This window comes from Acartia tonsa, chromosome 4 (assembly GCF_053477335.1).
Source record: "Acartia tonsa isolate MP-2025a chromosome 4, ASM5347733v1, whole genome shotgun sequence".
In the NCBI taxonomy this organism is placed as follows: Eukaryota; Metazoa; Arthropoda; class Copepoda; order Calanoida; family Acartiidae; genus Acartia; species Acartia tonsa.
Window position 1 is genome coordinate 26,658,798 of NC_137263.1, and position 19,978 is coordinate 26,678,775.

Genomic DNA, 19,978 nt, shown 5'->3' on the forward strand with positions numbered 1-19,978 from the left:
ACAGAAACAAACTATTCTGGCAGAACTTCTCCGAGTCAAAGCAAATAACAATTAAATATACTTATTAATTTAATGGTCTCGCCTATACTTTGCATTGGTGGCTTTTTTCAGTGAAGGGGGTACCAAGGCATAATTGTCAGTGATGCAAACTACCCCTCCCTCCTTTGTTAAAAGCGAAGCTTTTCTATAATTATGGTCTGTCCGTCCGTCTGTAACGGATAGCTTTTTTCGTCAATTTAGGCATGTTAGAATTGTCCTATCGATTTCAAACGTTGCACTGTGATTCTTGTATTAGTTTGGTACGATTTATAAAGCGTAGCAACTCTATAATGATTACCAGAATGTCAGTACGTCCATTTTAAAGATGTTGAGTTTTAGCTTTTTTAACAACAAATTTGTATGTGATAAAATTATCCGATTGATTTGATTTTTGGAATACTTATTCTTAGGACAACAAAGTACAATGTTATAAGCGAAGCAACTCTATAATCAAGTCCTAAAAACGTAAATATGTCCTTAAATATTATCCTGTATTTAAGCAGTTTTTCAACAAATATTATTCAAATTTTGATTCGACATTTATACATTTATGTTCTGATTTTTCAGTTCTGACACACTACAAGTATTAATGTTCGTTTGTCCTACCGTTTCAGAGCTTTATGAAAAAATACAAAAAAAGGTTGCTTTACAACATAAGATCTTATAAAAACAAGGAAAACAACATCCATAAATGCAATGCTTTAAAATCAGACGTTAAGACAAACGAATATTAACACTTGTAGATTGCAGATTATAAATTTACAACCATAAGCAAAATTGTATGTAAATTTGTTGTAATAGTGCTTAAATACAGAATAGTGTATAAGGACATACTTACATTTTTTGGACTTGTTTAATAGAGTTGCTTCGCTTATAACAGTGTACCTTGTTGTCCCATTTGAATCGTTATTCTAAAAATCAAATGAATATGCTAATTACATCGGATAAAAATTGTAGTTAAAAAGTAATAAAATCAGTTTACAGACTTTCTGGTAACGATTGTAGAGTTGCTACGCTTTCTAAATTACATACCTCCTCTTTTTAGGTTTACCTAACTACCCTAGCAAATAGATATGCTAACACATAATATTTATTGTAACTAATGATTCAATTCTTGTAAGTTGTATTATTTCAGACTCTGACATCTGATCAGATTAAAGATAATAATTTGATAAATGAAATTACTAGCTCCGCCCACTTTTTATTAATTCTTAGTATTTTATAGCGATGCATCTTTAAAAGTGGGGATTTTCTACATTTGAGGCTCGTCCGTCAGTCTTTAACGGATAACTCATATATTACATGTTAAAATTGTCCAATCGATTTAATTCTTTTCGCATGGGGGCCTATAGCAGTTATCAATATCATTTAATCAATATCAAAAAGTTACGAGAAAGTCGCTGTAATATAAATTTTAAACATTTTATATTTTAAATGTTCGATGTTTTAAGAGTATCATTTCTATAATCACGTATCTTAATATTAGAACTTCAACAATCCACATTAAGCATCCCTCCTTCTAATCAATTCTGCGACCGATTACAATAAGGTTTTTTTATAAGATTTCTATTAAAATCCTAATTGTTTAGTTTCGCGCGCAAGTTGTGATCGTTATTATACAAAGCAAAGTTAGTTTGTTAGTTATCATATCATCCTTGTTACATTTTGGTCTGTGTGTAACATACCTTAGAAAGTAGACCATTAGCATTGTTTGCTTTTAAATAAATACATTGGAATCATATTGTCAAAAAGTAAATTTTAGGTCAAATTTCAAATCAAAACGTTACGCATTAGCTTATATTAAAATTAATGTTAAAAATGCAAAAAAATATCCCGCCCTAATATTCGCTTATCATATAAGCAGATTCAAATCGAAATTAATAGCACGTTTACGTTATAGGTTTTTTTTCAATTTAAAAAATGGCTAAAAACAATACTTTTACTCTTTAAAGTGGTAATGGTTTTTTTTTGCTGAAAGATCTCGAAAACTACTGGTCCGAACTAATAGCTTTGTAATTGTCTTTGGATGGTTTTATTTAGCTATTTTCTGATTTGGTCTATTTGAATTCAAATGTAAAAATTCATATTAACCTTTTCCCAGACTTTTACACACAAATACCGTTAAAGCTAGTTAGGTATTTCTGTGAAAATTTTCCAAAACCCCAACTTATGTCTAATCGAAAAAACTGGCCGAAAACTACTGGAGACGGTCTATTTGTTCTTTAATCCAATCTTAAATCTGGAAAAAATTGAGGTGCACATGTCTGAAAATTTGTATTTCTAATCTAAACAAGAATGAAAACATTCATAACAACATTTCAAAATTTAAAAATCGGGCAACACACATAAATAGATACAGAGCGACAGCCTTGTATGTAAATCTGTTTTAAAATTACACGAAATATAGAATGCATAAAATATTACTTGAATTTAAAAACTTGTTAAAGATTAGTTTCTGTTATTATTGTAACGCTTTCAAAATTATACAAATTAATTACAGGAATTCCTATGCAATGTTTGAATTATGTAAAACGATTCCAACATAACAGAATAAACGTTACCCATTACAAACGGTCACGCCCTAATTGTACTAAAGCTATGCTTTACAAAAGAAATGAAGGGTTTATGAAGAAAAGGGTAATTCTTGTCCAGAAATAATAATATATAAATATGACATGGATAGAGGTACTTTTGAGAAACGAGCGGTCAAATATTACCCAAATTCCCCCATAATCCTTGTCACCCATTGTGATTTAGGGGAAGTGGGTTTAAAGGCCTTGACGAGAGTGTGAGAGGGGGTGGGGGGGTATGTGTGATAAATGGTTAAGACGTTCCGCTCATATTCAAGAATTTTATTGTGGCTGCCGTTCATTAACAACGGGGGGTTGGGGGGGGGGGGGGATTGGGGTTAATAAGAAGAGGGTAAATTGAACAAAGACAGAAGGGCGTTGTAATAAAAAAATGAAGGGAAGGGTCATAAATGGGAATTTAAATGGTTGCATATGATATAATTAGTTATTATTTGTTAGTTGACACATGCACACACAGACATAATGCATAACACTTCTCATACTCAGGTAAACTTTAGCTAATTTTATTCATAAAATAGTATCTATATTCATGAAACTTTTTAAATTCTGCACACATCGAATAATTTGAACAAGAAGTAAATGAATTATTTATAAATCTAGTTTTAAATGGCTTTGCAACCGATTGATATCCGATATATTATAACCCGTTCTGAATAATGTTAAAAATCATTTATCATATGAAAGGAAATGATGAAATAAAAGTCTTAATTCAATTTATTTAAGTTCACTATCTGTAGAAAGCTATATACATAAACTTTTATAGATATGCCTTAACTCTTTTTGCTATAAATATACAAAATTTCAGATGGATATGCGCCCAGGTTGGTGGGCTGATTATTCAGCCGAGGCCGCAAGACAAATGTACAATTCTTCCCCTGCATCATCTCTACCACCCCCACCTGCATACAACAGAAACCATTCCTCTTCACCTGAACTATCAAGCTCTGGCCGTGGTCTCCACTTAGTGCAGCCAGCCTCGTACCTGCCACATGGCCATTCCGATATGATGCGCCAGAGCTATGTGTCTCATATTCTACCTGACAGTGGCCCAGAGGATGGAAACATTGACTACCATCAGCATCATCAAGTAGGATATCCCATGTATCTACAAAACAGAGACTTTTACGGACAAACAAGTGCTGCGATCCGACACTTTAGAGAGTCGCTCATAAGACAGCACAAATCTGTTGATTCAGAAGAGTTTCCAAGTTCACCCACCACCTCGGATTCTTTCTCTGGATATGGAACAGACAAAGAATTTGATAATGTGTCGGATAAGGAGTTTTCCAAATCAGAGCATGTAAATTCGACAGTTATCCAGCGCAATATCCAAGAGCATAAAGTGTTTGATTACCAGACTACTTCTGTTATTCGTGAATCACTTAAGAACCAACATATCCGACATCCAATCCAAAATATAATTGAAAGTCTGCCAAAGTATGAAAAGTGTCCAGATCTTAGTGAAGCACTTCCAGTTTCTCTACCGATTACACCACCCGGCGGCCACAAGGAAATGGCGACAGAATCAGTTTCATATGATATTTGCAACACCTCTAACCTGTCACCTCCTAGTAGTCCAGATTCCCCTGTGGTTGGTGCCAGCGGCATCTGGCCCTGGACCCAGCCATACTCTGGCAACCAACACGCTGAATATTGGAGAGATCACGAGTCTTTACCGATGCAGCTACAACCGGGTGTCACGGAAGGAGATATTGCTACAGCATTGCTCAGAAATCCCCATATTTCATCTCACCCGCGTAAAAGTAAAAAATGCAAGTGTCCCAACTGTGAGGACAATCCCGATGGCTCATCTGCTACAGGTGGTGCAAAAAAGCGCATGCATCTGTGTCATGTGCCAGGTTGCAACAGATCCTACAGCAAGACATCGCACCTGAAGGCACATTTACGCTGGCATGCCGGCGACCGCCCATTTCCATGCACATGGCAGGGATGCACAAAGTCCTTCACAAGATCTGATGAGTTGCAGCGCCACATGCGCATTCACACAGGGGAAAAGAGATTTGAGTGTTTATTATGCAGCAAGAAATTCTCTCGCTCAGATCATCTTAAGAAACACGCCAAGATCCACGAGGCCAATCCTACAGGCAAGATCAAGCGAGGACGCCAGAGCAGCAACCAAGTGAAGCAAAGCAGTGTTATTGTCAACAGAAATGTATTTGAACCATGGAAGCAGACTGATTATAATACAGCAGTGGATTTTAGAATTTACCCAAATTTCGCTAGCAGAGTTAATGTATAGCTTGTTTTTGTTTGTTTGTATAAATTTTAACCGTTGAAATGATAATGTGCTGTTATAAGTGATTGTATTAAAATATATTGTAAACATAAAATTTCAAATTTGTTGAAGATAATCTAAAGTAGGCCTGTGATATGTACATACTAAAACCTGGTCAAAATTATAAATAAATATTCTAAATATTTTGTTATGTCTTTTACTAATTTAATTTAGAAGCGACGTTTTTTATATCACTATTGAGTAAATGAGTATTTAAATCAACCTTTACAATTACAAAGATAAACAAATTGATTGTTGAACCAAATTTTGTTAAACTTTATATTATCGAGGCTTCTCATATTATCGAAGCTTTTCTATAATTTTAAAATGTCAGACTGTTGATCTGGAACGTGATTTTCTCCGCCCCAGTTCAAGATATAATGTTTAAATTTTATGATTAAATTCCTTTATTATGGATCATATTTAAGCATAAAAAACATCCACGGCAGTCAGACTGATTTTAAGACGCTTTTGTTTCTAACAATTATATAACCTATATCTGGTGTTTTAGGTTTGATTTTCACAAATTTTGTGGGTAATAATAAAAAAATAGATTTCAAGTCGCTCTAGGAAAGTTTTATGTCTTTAGACGAAAGGACACGTAGCTTAACTTTTATATATCATTGATATTTTTAGTTTGATTTTCACAAGAAATTTGTCCATTTCCTATAATGATTGGCAATTGTTGCAACTTTTGCAATAGGACTGTGTTTGACAGTTTTTCAATAGCTTTCTATAATGCAAAGTAGAACCATGTCTGTCCGTCTGTCTGAGGCATAAGATCTCTGTAACCGCTGAACCGATTGGGCTCTACTCTTCAGGGCATATCATAAACCTACTGGTTCAGTGATGGTTTTAAGATATTTTCTTGGGGGGTGGGACACCCCTAAACCACCCTTAAAAGAAAAAATCTCCCCCAATATTTTTTCTTTTTATTGAAAGCAAAAAGTAATTGCCGAACTAATTGGGATCTACTCTTTATGGAATATACCTACTGGTCCTGTAGTATTTTAATGAAAAATTCTCCCCCACAAATTTTTTTTTCTATTAGACAAAAACAAATAAGGGGGGGGGGGGGCAGGGGTTGAGGAACGCCCACCGCACCATGAGGCAAAGACTCCTTAAATTCCCCATCCTCCCCTATTTTTTAGAAAAAATTCATATAAAATTAGTTGGTCAAATTCCTCAAAAACATACTTAGGGTGTTTAAGATGTTAACAGTTTCTGAGATGTTAAAGTTGTCTCTTGAATATGTATTAGATAAATACTACGTAGATTATAGCACACATAACAACAACGGGGGGGGGGGGGTACTTCTCATCACGTTTTGGGGCGAAGCCCCTAATGGCTATGTGCAAAGCAGCCACTAGTTCCGAGAAAAACGTTTGCATAAGCTCTTGTGCTATTCAATTATATCGTCATTTATTAAAGTTCATGTTAGTAATAGAAAAGGTACCCTACAGTGTCATTTTAGTTGCCTGTACCTCATTTTTACCATCCCTTTCCTACAGAAGAAATAAACTTGTCAAAATAAACATTTATTAAAAATAATTTACTATCATTAATTACATACATACATACATATGCACATTCATCGAATGTATTATACATACATATTACATAACAAAACATATTATCTAACGGCTGATGAAATTGTTTTGTATAGTAGACAAACAAATGATTCACTCAGTTTAATGATCCTTTGGCTACACACAGGCTAAAATTGCTGCATTTAATTTCCCCGGCTTTCCATTGACTTCAACCAATAAAAAAAAAACAGCAAAGGTTTTTGTATCACCTGTCTACAGCCAGAAGACTTTGAAAAATTAAAACTAATAAATATAAACATTTAATATTAAATATGACTTCGTTCACTAGGTGAACACTTACAAAATATAAAATAACTTTTTCACATGTAGGGAGACAGAATTATTGTATGTAATTCTCGTAATCCATGTATCTTAAATATTTACAAACATCATAGAAAGCTCTATCCATGTATATTTAGCTTTTAAGAAACAGGTATTAGGAAGCTTACTCGTCATTGAGGTAAAAAAACATTAAACAAAACAAGCATTAATTCTGACTCAGAAATTCTTGCGAAAAATACAAAAATAGTCAAAGATATTTGTGCTTCCTAATTCGAGTTTGGATTACATGATCGATACAATACCCTGACCCCCCTTTTTAATAATACCTATTTATTACACAACTCATCTAATACTAAATGACAATCAATATTGAGCTTTTAGCGCAGCTACTCTGTAACTAGAAAATGTCGTATATGTTAAAATAATAATGCTACTTCTTCATTTACTGACGAGTTTTGTCATTGCCAACATACAAGTAATTTCCTTTGTACTGCATTATACTTTACTACTCTCTACAAATTAAAATGCTCTACAATAACTCGATATTGCTGCACTTTTTATGTACTAACATTTATTGAAACTTAAATAAATAATAAAAAGTTGAGTAAAAAATCTTATTCTGATATTTCTGCATGCATTTTGCATGAGAAGCGTTGACTGTACTTTAAAAGGAAATTTAGCTATTTCCAGTTTCTATGAATGGGGATACCTCCCCTCTTACCTTTTATCAAATTCAATAATATAATCTTTCTTTAAGAAAAATAAGTTTTAATAAAAGGGTGCGTTAAAAATGCGGAATTTTTCAAATTTAAATTGTGCGGCTTGTTGTAGAGCTTATGGCGGTTTTGACGATATGCATAGCATTTTATACAATTAACACATTTCGTGCAATGTGAATTTTATAAAGGACCGTAATTTTTGCACACCCTTTCATTTGTTATAAATATAATTTTATTAATTTTGAATTCATAATAAAAATAAATAACATTTTAACAAAAACCTGACAAATATGATCGATGGATGTTGAAAAAAAAAACACTATTTGTCCCGACGTCCGCCATCGTAAGATAATTCCTTTATCAACTCTTTGTTTAAACTAAATTGAACACTCATTTTCGTACAAAATTATTTTTAACTGCTATCAAAACATTGTTTCTTATAAAACATTTATCCATTTTGATCAGTTCAAAATAAGAAATGGATTAGAAGTATTTAATTTAGGATGCTAACAGACAGTAAACAACAATAGAAAGAACAATCATTTCTTTGCAGATATCAGAGATAGGCCAATCGAAATGGAATTTACCTTTTAAATTTAATATTCAATATTAAGAAAATAGTAAAAAGACAATACAGTATCTACGCAGTAAAAGATTTAAACAGCATACGCTTATTTTCTTTGCCGTTTACATTTATTACACTGTTTCTCTCTTTATCAGATTTCTGCGTTTAAAGTTTGCTACACTTTTCTTTCAGTCAGCCACGATAATTATTGACAAATTTATGCATTTTTATAAATGGATTCATATATTGTGATATTATAAAACTAAATTTAATAGATGTCTCAAAAAATGATATGTTGGTAAAATTGATTAAGACAATCCTAATACTATTTTTTATTTCTACTCTGTAATTTAATTTTTCTGTATCACTAACAATAAATAATACAATCTATATTTGGATCTGGCCTAGTTCACCGTAAAATATTGCAAGAATAGAATATATGAACAAAAACAAATACTAAGAACTCTAAAAGCTGCAACCTAGGGTGCGACTCGTCGTCATAAGCAACGGTATAAGAAGGCCCAAAAATAATCTATCTCGTTCCAAAAATACATATGGAGCACCCGGATAACTTATTCACGCGTTAATTTTGCGAATCTATGTGTATTGCATATTAAGTATTTTCATATTTAGCAGTTTTGCAACTAGCATCCTTTAGATATCTTAGTTTGGAAATAATCGACTGCAGCAACATTTTACCTTAAACTGGACGAGATCCCTATAATTTATAGCAAATTTCACATTTCTAAACTCTATTAACACTGTGCCATAATACAAGAGAAGTTGCAGGGTAATATTTATACAAAACAACTCAATACATGATGTATTTAAATGTATAAATTCTATAAACTCGCTGTGGTTAAAATTAATTTCATGTACACTGCACCGGTTATTTAATTAAATCAGCAAAGTATTTCAAAATAACGAGATCATTGAAAATTATAATTCATGTAATCTGTGAAGTATAAATAGTTTTTGGTAAAAAAAAATAATGAAAAAAGTTTTTAAAAATTTTCCTTAAAATGATCTTAACATTATAGACAAAAGTTTACAATTATAAATATTTTAAATTTTAATAAAATCTAAACTCTAAATTTTTCCTATCCCATAACCTCTAACTTCTTTAGTATTGCATGACAGTGTGTTTTTATTAAACACTAATTATAATTTATAGCACAATTGTTTATTCACATTTAATTCATTTTTCTTAAATTTTAACTCATCGATAAAAGCTTTCTGAATGCTTTCCTGAAAGATATTTACAAAGATTAGGAAAAAAATCATATTTGCAAAAATTTAACTTCCAAGTGAGAAGTTGTACTTTTACGTGGCAACCATGTCCTTAAAAGTTTTCTCGTCTGTCTGTCATTACCACGCTGCTAATAAAAGGATAGACCAAACAAACTTTCAGCCATGGAATACTTTAGATAGGTAATCAGGTATTGTTGAATATATATTGTAGAATTACCTACCTAAAATCCATTTCAAATATTATATGATTATTAAGAATAATATATAAAATATATATTAATGAAATTATAATTGCTGCCTTACCAAAAACACGGATTAATATTTGATAAATAAAAGTGGAAATACCTAAAGTCTCTGTTGAATATTGTATGAATAAAGTTATAACTGTAGTCTAAAATCTCTGTTGAATAATGTATAATAAAAAGTATTAATTGTAGCCTTACCTAAAATCTCTATTGAATATTGTATAAATAAAAGTATAAATTGTAGCCTTACCTAAAATTTCTGTAGAATATTGTATAATAAAAAGTATTAATTGTAGCCTTACCTAAAATCTCTATTGAATATTGTATAAATAAAAGTATAAATTGTAGCCTTACCTAAAATTTCTGTAGAATATTGTATAATAAAAAGTATTAATTGTAGCCTTACCTAAAATCTCTGTTGAATATTGTATAAATAAAAGTATTAATTGTAGCCTTACCTAAAATCTCTGTTGAATATTGTATAAATAAAAGTATTAATTGTAGCCTTACCTAAAATCTCTGTTTAATATTGTATAAATAAAAGTATTAATTGTAGCCTTATCTAAAATCTCCGTTGAATATTTTTATAATAAAAAGTATTATTTGTAGCCTTACCTAAAATCTCTGTTGAATATTGTATAAATGAAAGGGTTAATTGTTGAGTTTAGGAACCCGAGCCAGGTTACAAAGTGGATCATCTAAATAAAAATAAGGCAATATTAATATGTGAGCTCTCGCTGAGCTCGTAAATTTACCTATTAATTTTTAAAAGCTTTGAATTATAAACATAAGTTATTGTCTATCTGTAAGTCTAATTTAATGAATCACTAAAATATAAATATCTTATATGATATTCAGGAAAATTTTTCAGAAGTAGAAATTGTTGGAATTGTATCTGTACATTAGCCTTCGTAATATTTTGAATATTCTATTAATTTAATTTATTGTACTTAATTAGAATAGGTATTTACATAATTTTTCTTGTTGCCTATTGTTGGAGAACGAAACTGTGTTTCTTTTTATAATAATGAGATTTACTGTACATATCTGTTGTTTGATCTTTGAATTATACAAGTGAGATCAAAGCTTTGTGTAGGGGTATCTTCAGAATTAACAAATATTTTACTCTAAGGATAACACCAGCGCTAGCCACTTTTTCACTTTTTATCCTCATCAAAGTAATTCATTCTTTATGTTATATATTTTTAAAGAAGCTAGTAAAAGTGGCTGACTCAGATTATGACGTCAAAAAAATTAACCAATAAGAGGCCACTGTAAATTTTACCATTGCACATAGGGGCAACAAGGGGATTCAATTCACAACCCCCAAATAAAGTTTTAATCATTCTATGAGTATTATCATACCCAATGTACATCAGATTTCAAAGGAATCGTAAAAATACGCTTTTTAAGTAAGCTTTCTAAAGTCTGAAAGTCAAGATATGCAAAAATTTTCTTACAGAAAAAGGCATATATTTTGTGTTTCACCAACAATTTTAAAAGTATTATAAAATCTCTTAGAATTAACGTAATTAGACAAAATAACTTCAGGTGAGTCATGCACTACATTTATTTTGACAATATAAAAGAAAAAAACACAGATTAAAGATATTAGTCCTAAATAATTCTAGTTGAAGTTAAGATTTTAGTTTATTTTTGTTTGTTTTATAATCAACATTTCAGTAGACAGTGAGAGGAAACATGTTTTCACTGATTGCCACCGGCTAAAAATACGATATTTGATTACCCAAAGACATATTATAATCGCCTGTACTGGTCTCATTTACCCCCCCGCGCCCCCATAGGGGTTTTTAGCGCGTTTTCTGAGGTTGGGTGCACGAAAAGTTTGTTAGAAAAATCTTTTAAATGCGCTTTTAAAGTCAAAATGTGAGATGTAATACATATAAATAAAAGACGCAAAAACATAGTTATGAGAAATATTTATTTAATCAGACTTTGAATTAAAGTTGATAATGAATATTTTCAAGTTCTATTGCACTAAATGATTGAGAGGCGAGGAAGGGGGGGCTAAACCTAAATCTAAACCTCTTTATGTTCGATGTTTTAATGTAACTGAATAATTGTTTCTATGGATTATTACAAATATCAGGGATCTAAAGGGATAAGACAAAGGTCAATAAATTGATGTACATCCCCAATGGTAATACACAAAATTACCCCTTGTGTAGATTAAAGTTAGTAGTTAAAACGTTTGAACACACAACTGTAAAACTTTGGGGACTAGTTTTATAAACAGCCCAATGTCCCCTCTCTCACTGCGGAAAGGTAAAGATAATATTCAAATAACGAAGTGTTCTAATAATCGTACTAAATTGGAATTAGCAAGTAGTCTATCTGTCTGTCTATTGGTAATGCTTTGTTTTTAAATTATGTAGTTACATGGTCTTTATGTTTAGCATCAGCAGTTTTATTTAGAAAGGGAGAGGACATTACACTAGTCCCCAAACTTCAAAGTTTTATAATAACGTTTTTATATTCGTTGGCATAACAACTTTAGGAAATTTGATTGATGTTTTATTGGTTGGTTCACTAAGATGAGTATCAAAACTTTTCAACCACTAATTGTCATCTACAGACAATCAATTTTGTAATATAATTTATTATTTTATATATCAATATTGGGGATTTACATACATTAATCGGTTATTGTTTAGTTCCTTAGATCCCTGGGCGTTAATCTATAATAAAAAGTAGCTTAATGTCTGTTTGTCTGTCCGTCCGTCCCTTAAGATCTCGGTAACCACTAAACTGATTATATTCTACTCTTCAGGGAATATATCTACTGGTCCTGTGGTGGTTTAAAGCTATTTTACAAAAAAAAATCCTCTAAATTTTTTCATATTTCTATAATTAGGATAGGTCCGTCCGTACGTCTGTTACAGTTAGCTCTTTTAGTTAATTTAAAAAGGCTAGAATTGTCCTCTCGATTTCAAACTTTTCATGCCGTTTTCTACAACAGTTAGGTACGACTTAGAAAGCACAGCAACTCTATAATCGTTACCAGAAAGTCCATACATCCATTTATAACAAGCTGATTTTTTAATTTTATGACAACAAATAATGGTTTTGAATGTTAAAAATATCCTATTCATCTGATTTTTGAATACTGATTCCTAGTACAATAAGGTATAGTGTTATAAGCAAAGCATCTCTATAAAAAGTCCTAAAAACGTCAGTATGTCCTTAAACAGTAACATGTATTTAATCAGTTTTAATTACAATTTTGTATAGACATGCATTAATATTTAGTTCTGACACTTCACAAGTGTTAGTGTTCGTTTGTCCTTCCATTTCAGAGCTTCGCTTCTATGGATGTTGTCATCCTTGTTTAATTACCTCTTGGAGCAAAGCCCATAGAGGCTAGGGACGAAACTGCTAGTATACATATAAACAGTAAACAAGAATCATAATATCATTATAAATATAGTTATTAGCCAATAAAAATTTATGTCAATCATGCTCACATTTATAATGGATTTATTATTAAGTAAAACTTGTAGCTTGCTAAAATAAGAATACCCATCCACCCCTTTACACCATCCTCTCCCCTTCTACTGAAATGAATTAAATGACCCTAAATTTGACATTTTGAATACTTTGATGGATAGATAGATGGATAGGTAGATGAATAGATATATGGATAGATACATGGATGAGTAAATGGATAGACAAATGGATAGACAGATTGGTAGACAGATGGATAGATAAATGGATAGATAGATGGATAGATAGATGGATGGATAGATGGATAGTTGATGGATAGATAGATAAATAGTTGATGGATAGATAGATGGATCGATAGATGGATAGATAGATGGATAGATAGATAGATGGATAGATAGATAGATGGATAGATAGATAGATGGATAGATAGATAGATAGATAGATAGATAGATAGATAGATAGATAGATAGATGGATAGATAGATGGATAGATAGATGGATAGATAGATGGATAGATAGATGGATATATAGATGGATAGATAGATGGATAGATAGATGTATAGATAGATGAATAGATAGATTTATAAATAGATGGATAGATAGATGGTAAGATAGATGGATAGATAGATAGATGGATAATTAGATGGATAGATAGATAAATGGATATATAGATGGATAGATAGATGGATAAATAGATAGATGGATAGATAGATAGATGGATAGATAGATAGATGGATAGATAGATAGATGGATAGATAGATAGATGGATAGATAGATAGATGGATAGATAGATAGATAGATAGATGGATAGATAGATGGATAGATTGATGGATAGATAGATGGATAGATAGATTGATAGATAGATGGATAGATAGATGGATAGATAGACGGATGGATAGATAGATTAATAGATAGATGGATAAGTTAAGGGGGCGCTATTTTTGGGGAGGGGTTAATCCGGTAATTTTCCATCTACCTTCATTAAATGACCTTTATCTCCCTGTTTCTTTCAAATGACAGAAAAAAACATAAAAGCAAATTTGTTCGTTGTTAAATTGCCTACAAAAAAGTATAAAATGAAATTTTTGTGGGATGAATTTTAAGGGTACTAAATAATTAAATCCCCTTTTTGATTGATTTGCCCCAATGTGCATTGGTCAATTACAGCGTATGCTGGCCTCTCATTGGTTAATTCTTTTTTGGCGTCATAATCTGAGTCAGCCACTTTTACTAGCTTCTTAAAAAATATATAACATAAAGAATGAATTACTGTAAATTTTACCATTATTGGTCAATTACAGCATATACTGGCCTCTCATTGGTTAATTCTTTTTTGACGTCATAATCTGAGTCAGCTACTTTTACTAGCTTCTTTTTTAAATTATTTTTTTAGTTAACTCTATATCATGTTAAATTTTATGTATTACATACTTTAAATGGTTTTTAAAATTCAGCACACTTGTCACGTTAGACTAGTAAATGGAATTTTAAATATTTCTTATTAATTCTTTTGAAAACATTTTAGTAATGTAAATATTATAAGAAAAAAAATGTGTGTAAGATATTCAGTGAGGTTAACCAGTACTTGAATGAGCTATTATGACTGAAAGACTTTATTAAACTTTCTCTTCGACAATTTAGAAGGTAACCTACTTTATATCTTAATTTGTATTTGCATCCGCCCTAAGGAAAAACTGAGAACTAATCGACTGCTATTTTGATAGACTATTGAATTTTTTGCCCTTCGATCTGTCTATAACGATCTCTGGGATATAAAAGTTTTACAGGGAAAATATGTTTATGTTAACTTGTTGTTAGAGGGTAGATGGCAGATTTTTGTGAATGTTTAGTTGAATAATGCGCATCTACCCAATAAAACACTTGTCTGACTTTGATACTTTGGAATATTTGTTTTTCTCAGCTGTTATCAAAGATAGACTGTTATTCATATGATCCCAGAGTATCTTCTTTACAACTTACTATGTCAATTTTTTCTTTCTGCTTGACTGTTCTTATTTTTATTTACGAGCTCCGCTGCTTATGGATGTTATCATCCTTGTTAATCTATTACATATGTAAGTATAGTTAAAATCTAATTAAGAATTTAATTCTAAATAATTTGTTTAAAATTTGTTGATATGATATGTGTAATTAGATCCTGAAATCAAATAAATATTTAAGCGAGCTTATCAGCCGCTAACAGCAGCAGTCCCTCTCTCTCTATCCTGTGATCTTGCTGCTGTTATTAAATCAGCATAATAAAAGTATCAGATATACATTATATATTTTACGTTTAATATATCACCGTTAATTAACCGAATTAAGTTTGGATTTTTAACAATCTTTTTATATGGAATCAGTTGCGTTTGTCACGGTTGCCTGGTTAAGGAGCAGAAGATTTAAAACTGCAAGCCCTAGCTAGAAATTTAAAATTACCCTTTTTGACACAGAACAGGTTTCGCAGAAAGGAAGAATCACATATCTAAACAAAATAAAAATTTATTATTCTTTTACATATTTTAGTAGAGAATTTACATATAATTATTTTACTTATTTTTCTAGCCTTCTAAATTTATATTATATATTAGAAACTTTTTGTCTCTTTATGTACAATCAGCGGCGTGCACTCTGATTCACCAGTGGGGTGTCAAATAATTAGGAGGTAAAATTGGGGAAGGTGGGCCTTACAAATTTAAATTGTAAAAGGTGTGTTGGCACCACTCTATATCCTAAATAAAATAAATTTGCTAAAATATGACCTTTTCCTGCAACAAATGAATTACTAATTAAATATCCAGCATCAGGCTATCTAGATAATAAATCTTCATGCAAAGAAGATTAGTTTTGGTTTTTGTTACACAGTTGCATTTAGTATACTATCAAATGTTTTCAAATGAAAAAAATGCTTTTTTTTTCATAAAATTACACAAAGCGGAACACAAACAAACTTTTTGGAAATGGAATGCTTATTTTGAGTTTGGTTAGGTTAGGTTAACCTGAGCTGGATCTTTAAATCATTTTAGTGGTGAGCTAGATCGGGGTGAGACGAATTTCAGCCAATCACACCGCGGCATTTCATAAAATGCTGTGCTCTCATTGAAGGAAAGTTAGCTCACCCCGATCTGGCTCACCACTAAAATGATTTAAAGATCCAGCTCTGTATAACCTCTAGAGGATGGGATACAAAACAAGACTATTAAGGTTATTTCTGGGTCAAATATTGCTAGTAAAGTGAACTTTTACGCGGCCAAACACATATAAAGACAGAACAAGTATATAGACAGAGTGAGGGAACAAGTTTACAGACAGAGTGAGAGAAAAAGAATATAGACAGAGTGGGGGAACAAGTATATAGACAGAGTGAGGGAACAAGTACATAGACAGAGTGAGGGAACAAGTATATAGACAGAGTGAGGGAACAAGTTTACAGACAGAGTGAGGGAACAAGTATATAGACAGAGTGAGGGAACAAGTTTACAGACAGAGTGAGAGAAAAAGAATATAGACAGAGTGGGGGAACAAGTATATAGACAGAGTGAGGGAACAAGTATATAGACAGAGTGAGGGAACAAGTATATAGACAGAGTGAGGGAACAAGTTTACAGACAGAGTGAGGGAACAAGTATATAGACAGAGTGAGGGAACAAGTTTACAGACAGAGTGAGAGAAAAAGAATATAGACAGAGAGGGGGAACAAGTATATAGACAGAGTGAGGGAACAAGTATATAGACAGAGTGAGGGAACAAGTATATAGACAGAGTGAGGGAACAAGTATATAGACAGAGTTAGGGAACAAGTTTACAGACAGAGTGAGGGAACAAGTATATAGACAGAGTGAGGGAACAAGTTTACAGACAGAGTGAGAGAAAAAGAATATAGACAGAGTGGGAAACAAGTATATAGACAGAGTGAGGGAACAAGTATATAGACAGAGTGAGGGAACAAGTATATAGACAGAGTGAGGGAACAAGTTTACAGACAGAGTGAGGGAACAAGTATATAGACAGAGTGAGGGAACAAGTATATAGACAGAGTGAGGGAACAAGTATATAAAAAGAGTGAGGGAACAAGTATATAGACAGAGTGAGGGAACAAGTATATAGACAGAGTGAGGGAACAAGTATATAGACAGAGTGAGGGAACAAGTTTACAGACAGAGTGAGAGAAAAAGAATATAGACAGAGTGGGGGAACAAGTATATAGACAGAGTGAGGGAACAAGTATATAGACAGAGTGAGGGAACAAGTATATAGACAGAGTGAGGGAACAAGTTTACAGACAGAGTGAGGGAACAAGTATATAGACAGAGTGAGGGAACAAGTTTACAGACAGAGTGAGAGAAAAAGAATATAGACAGAGAGGGGGAACAAGTATATAGACAGAGTTAGGGAACAAGTTTACAGACAGAGTGAGGGAACAAGTATATAGACAGAGTGAGGGAACAAGTATATAGACAGAGTTAGGGAACAAGTTTACAGACAGAGTGAGGGAACAAGTATATAGACAGAGTGAGGGAACAAGTATATAGACAGAGTGGGGGAACAAGTATATAGACAGAGTGAGGGAACAAGTATATAGACAGAGTGAGGGAACAAGTATATAGACAGAGTGAGGGAACAAGTATATAGACATAGTGAGGGAACAAGTATATAGACAGAGTGAGGGAACAAGTATATAGACAGAGTGAGGGAACAAGTATATAAACAGAGTGAGGGAACAAGTATATAGACAGAGTGAGGGAACAAGTATATAGACAGAGAGGGGGAACAAGTATATAGACAGAGTGAGGGAACAAGTATATAGACAGAGTGAGGGAACAAGTATATAAACAGAGTGAGGGAACAAGTATATAGACAGAGTGAGGGAACAAGTATATAGACAGAGTGAGGGAACAAGTATATAGACAGAGTGAGGGAACAAGTTTACAGATAGAGTGAGAGAACAAGTATATAGACTGAGTGAGGGAAGCAAAGGAATATAAGAAAACAAGGATGATAACATCCATAAAAGTAAAACTCTGAAACGGTAGGACAAATGGACATTAACACTTGTATAATGTCAGAACTGAATAATCAGAATGTAAATGTATTAGAGTCAAAGCAAAATTGTAAGCAAATTTGTTGAAAAACTGCTTGATACAGGATAATGTTTATGGACATACTTACATTTTTAGGACTTGATTAAAGAGTTTCTTCGCTTATAATATTGTAGTTTGTTGTCCCAGGAATCAGTATACCAAAAATCAGACCAATCGGATAATTAGGTCACATACAAATTTGTTATTAAAATTGTAAAAAAAATCATCATATTTTAAATGAACGTACGGACATTCTGGTAATGATTATAGAGTTGCTACGCTTTCTAACTCGTACCTAAACCCGCGACCGTGGCTCAACACGTAGCGCATCCGCTCGTCGTCGGGAAGGTGTGAGGTTCGAATCTCGGTCCGACACCGCGTCATAACTAAAGACGTTAAAAATGGTTCCCACTGCTACTATGTCAGATGCGCGACGTAAATAGTAAGAGTGGGGGGAATGCCTTGGCCCAAAACAGGCGCAACTCGTTACCATGCCCAGTTAGGACTTCTCAGACAAAGGTCGTGCATCACAGAGAGTTGGTTGTCTGTAATGTACTGTACCACGGGTATGAGGTGAAGGACCAAGAGTCTGGCCTTGAGTTGACAAGTTGACTGTTCAGTCCAGGTGCAACTCACCCATACGACATTAGCATTAGCAACTCGTACCTAACTTCTATAGGAATCACCATGCAATGTTTGAAATCGATAGGACAATTCTAACATGCCTAAATTAACGAAAAAAAGCTATCCGTTACGGACCGACCCTAATCATAGAAAAGCTTCGCTTTTAAAAACTTACTTTTATTTAAAAGGTAAGATGGTGAGAGAAAAAAGAAAGAAAATATGTAATAACAACTCGCCAGCACACTAACATTATTTAACAATGGCAAGTAAACACAAATAAAAGTTAATAAAAAAGGTTAAATACTATTTTTCACCAGAAACAAGGATAAAATATATTTGAAGCCCCTGCATGTGGCTTTAACACTGTTGAGCCCTAACTAAACAGCGTAATATCCAGTTATTTCGTTGTGGAGCTAAACTCTCCTGTACTTAACCTAACATACAATTAGCTGTTAAAACGCCTTCATCTTTTTCGGTTTGATCACATTCAAATGAGATATGAGAGAAGCCAATAATAAAATAAAATTATTTTTAAAAATCATTTCTAACGTCTTTTTTGGTAATAATTCGCTTCTACGAATATTCTATTTTTCCTGCATCTGCCGTTGACGTTACCGTTGACGTTACGATTTCTAGAGAAGCTGCAGTACTACAAATATATAACACATACACTAGAAAGAAAGGTAGCCAACAAAGGGTAAATATACCCACTACAACTCCCATTGTTCTTGCGGATCTTTTCTCCTAAATATTTTAATTATATTGTTAAATTTATCTAAATAAAAAGATAAACTATGTTGTAAAATCAAAAAGGAACAGTAAACGGTAATACAGTAAGATTATCGAAAATCTAATAAAGAAAATATTTTTAAAAATAGAAATAAATCAACACAAAAAATGAAGATAATTCAATAATGAAATTGTTACAAATGTTGTAAATGTTTTTTACACAAATATTTATACAAATTGCGAGTCAGCACTAAACAATCAAAAACTATTTTATAAAACATTCATCTTTTTAGGAGCGAAGCAACTCTATCATTTGCTTTACCAATATGCAAATAAGTCACTATAATGCAGGAGAAGGTCGATAACAACAAATATTATAATTTATATCATAAAGCTACGTTTTTTGAGATGTAATTGTTCTTGTATGTCTTTAATTACAAATTAGAAATAAAAGCGTTGGCGAAGGTTTGTGATAGAATTACAGACATTTTGTTTGTAAAAACAAG

At 32.3% G+C, this 19,978-nt stretch overlaps 2 protein-coding genes across 2 annotated transcripts in view; one reads left to right on the forward strand and one right to left on the reverse strand.

The window, feature by feature from the left end:
- The first annotated feature begins 2,977 nt into the window (after nucleotides 1-2,977).
- LOC145316606 (uncharacterized) lies at nucleotides 2,978-5,072 on the forward strand. Its single transcript, XM_080157236.1, has 2 exons — nucleotides 2,978-3,116; nucleotides 3,436-5,072. Exons 1-2 carry the CDS (start codon nucleotides 3,093-3,095, stop codon nucleotides 4,888-4,890), a joined length of 1,479 nt encoding a protein of 492 aa, XP_080013362.1. The 5' UTR covers nucleotides 2,978-3,092; the 3' UTR covers nucleotides 4,891-5,072.
- A 1,424-nt stretch (nucleotides 5,073-6,496) lies between these two features.
- The window catches only part of LOC145316609 (octopamine receptor-like), a 41,687-nt gene continuing 28,205 nt past the window's right edge, over nucleotides 6,497-19,978 (reverse strand). The window contains exons 17-20 of the mRNA XM_080157243.1: nucleotides 19,414-19,487; nucleotides 15,478-15,523; nucleotides 10,193-10,275; nucleotides 6,497-9,329 (exon numbers count right to left, since the gene is read on the reverse strand). Coding sequence (XP_080013369.1) covers nucleotides 9,296-9,329; nucleotides 10,193-10,275; nucleotides 15,478-15,523; nucleotides 19,414-19,487 — 237 coding nt within the window. The 3' untranslated portion in view covers nucleotides 6,497-9,295. The remainder of the gene's footprint in view (nucleotides 9,330-10,192; nucleotides 10,276-15,477; nucleotides 15,524-19,413; nucleotides 19,488-19,978) is intronic.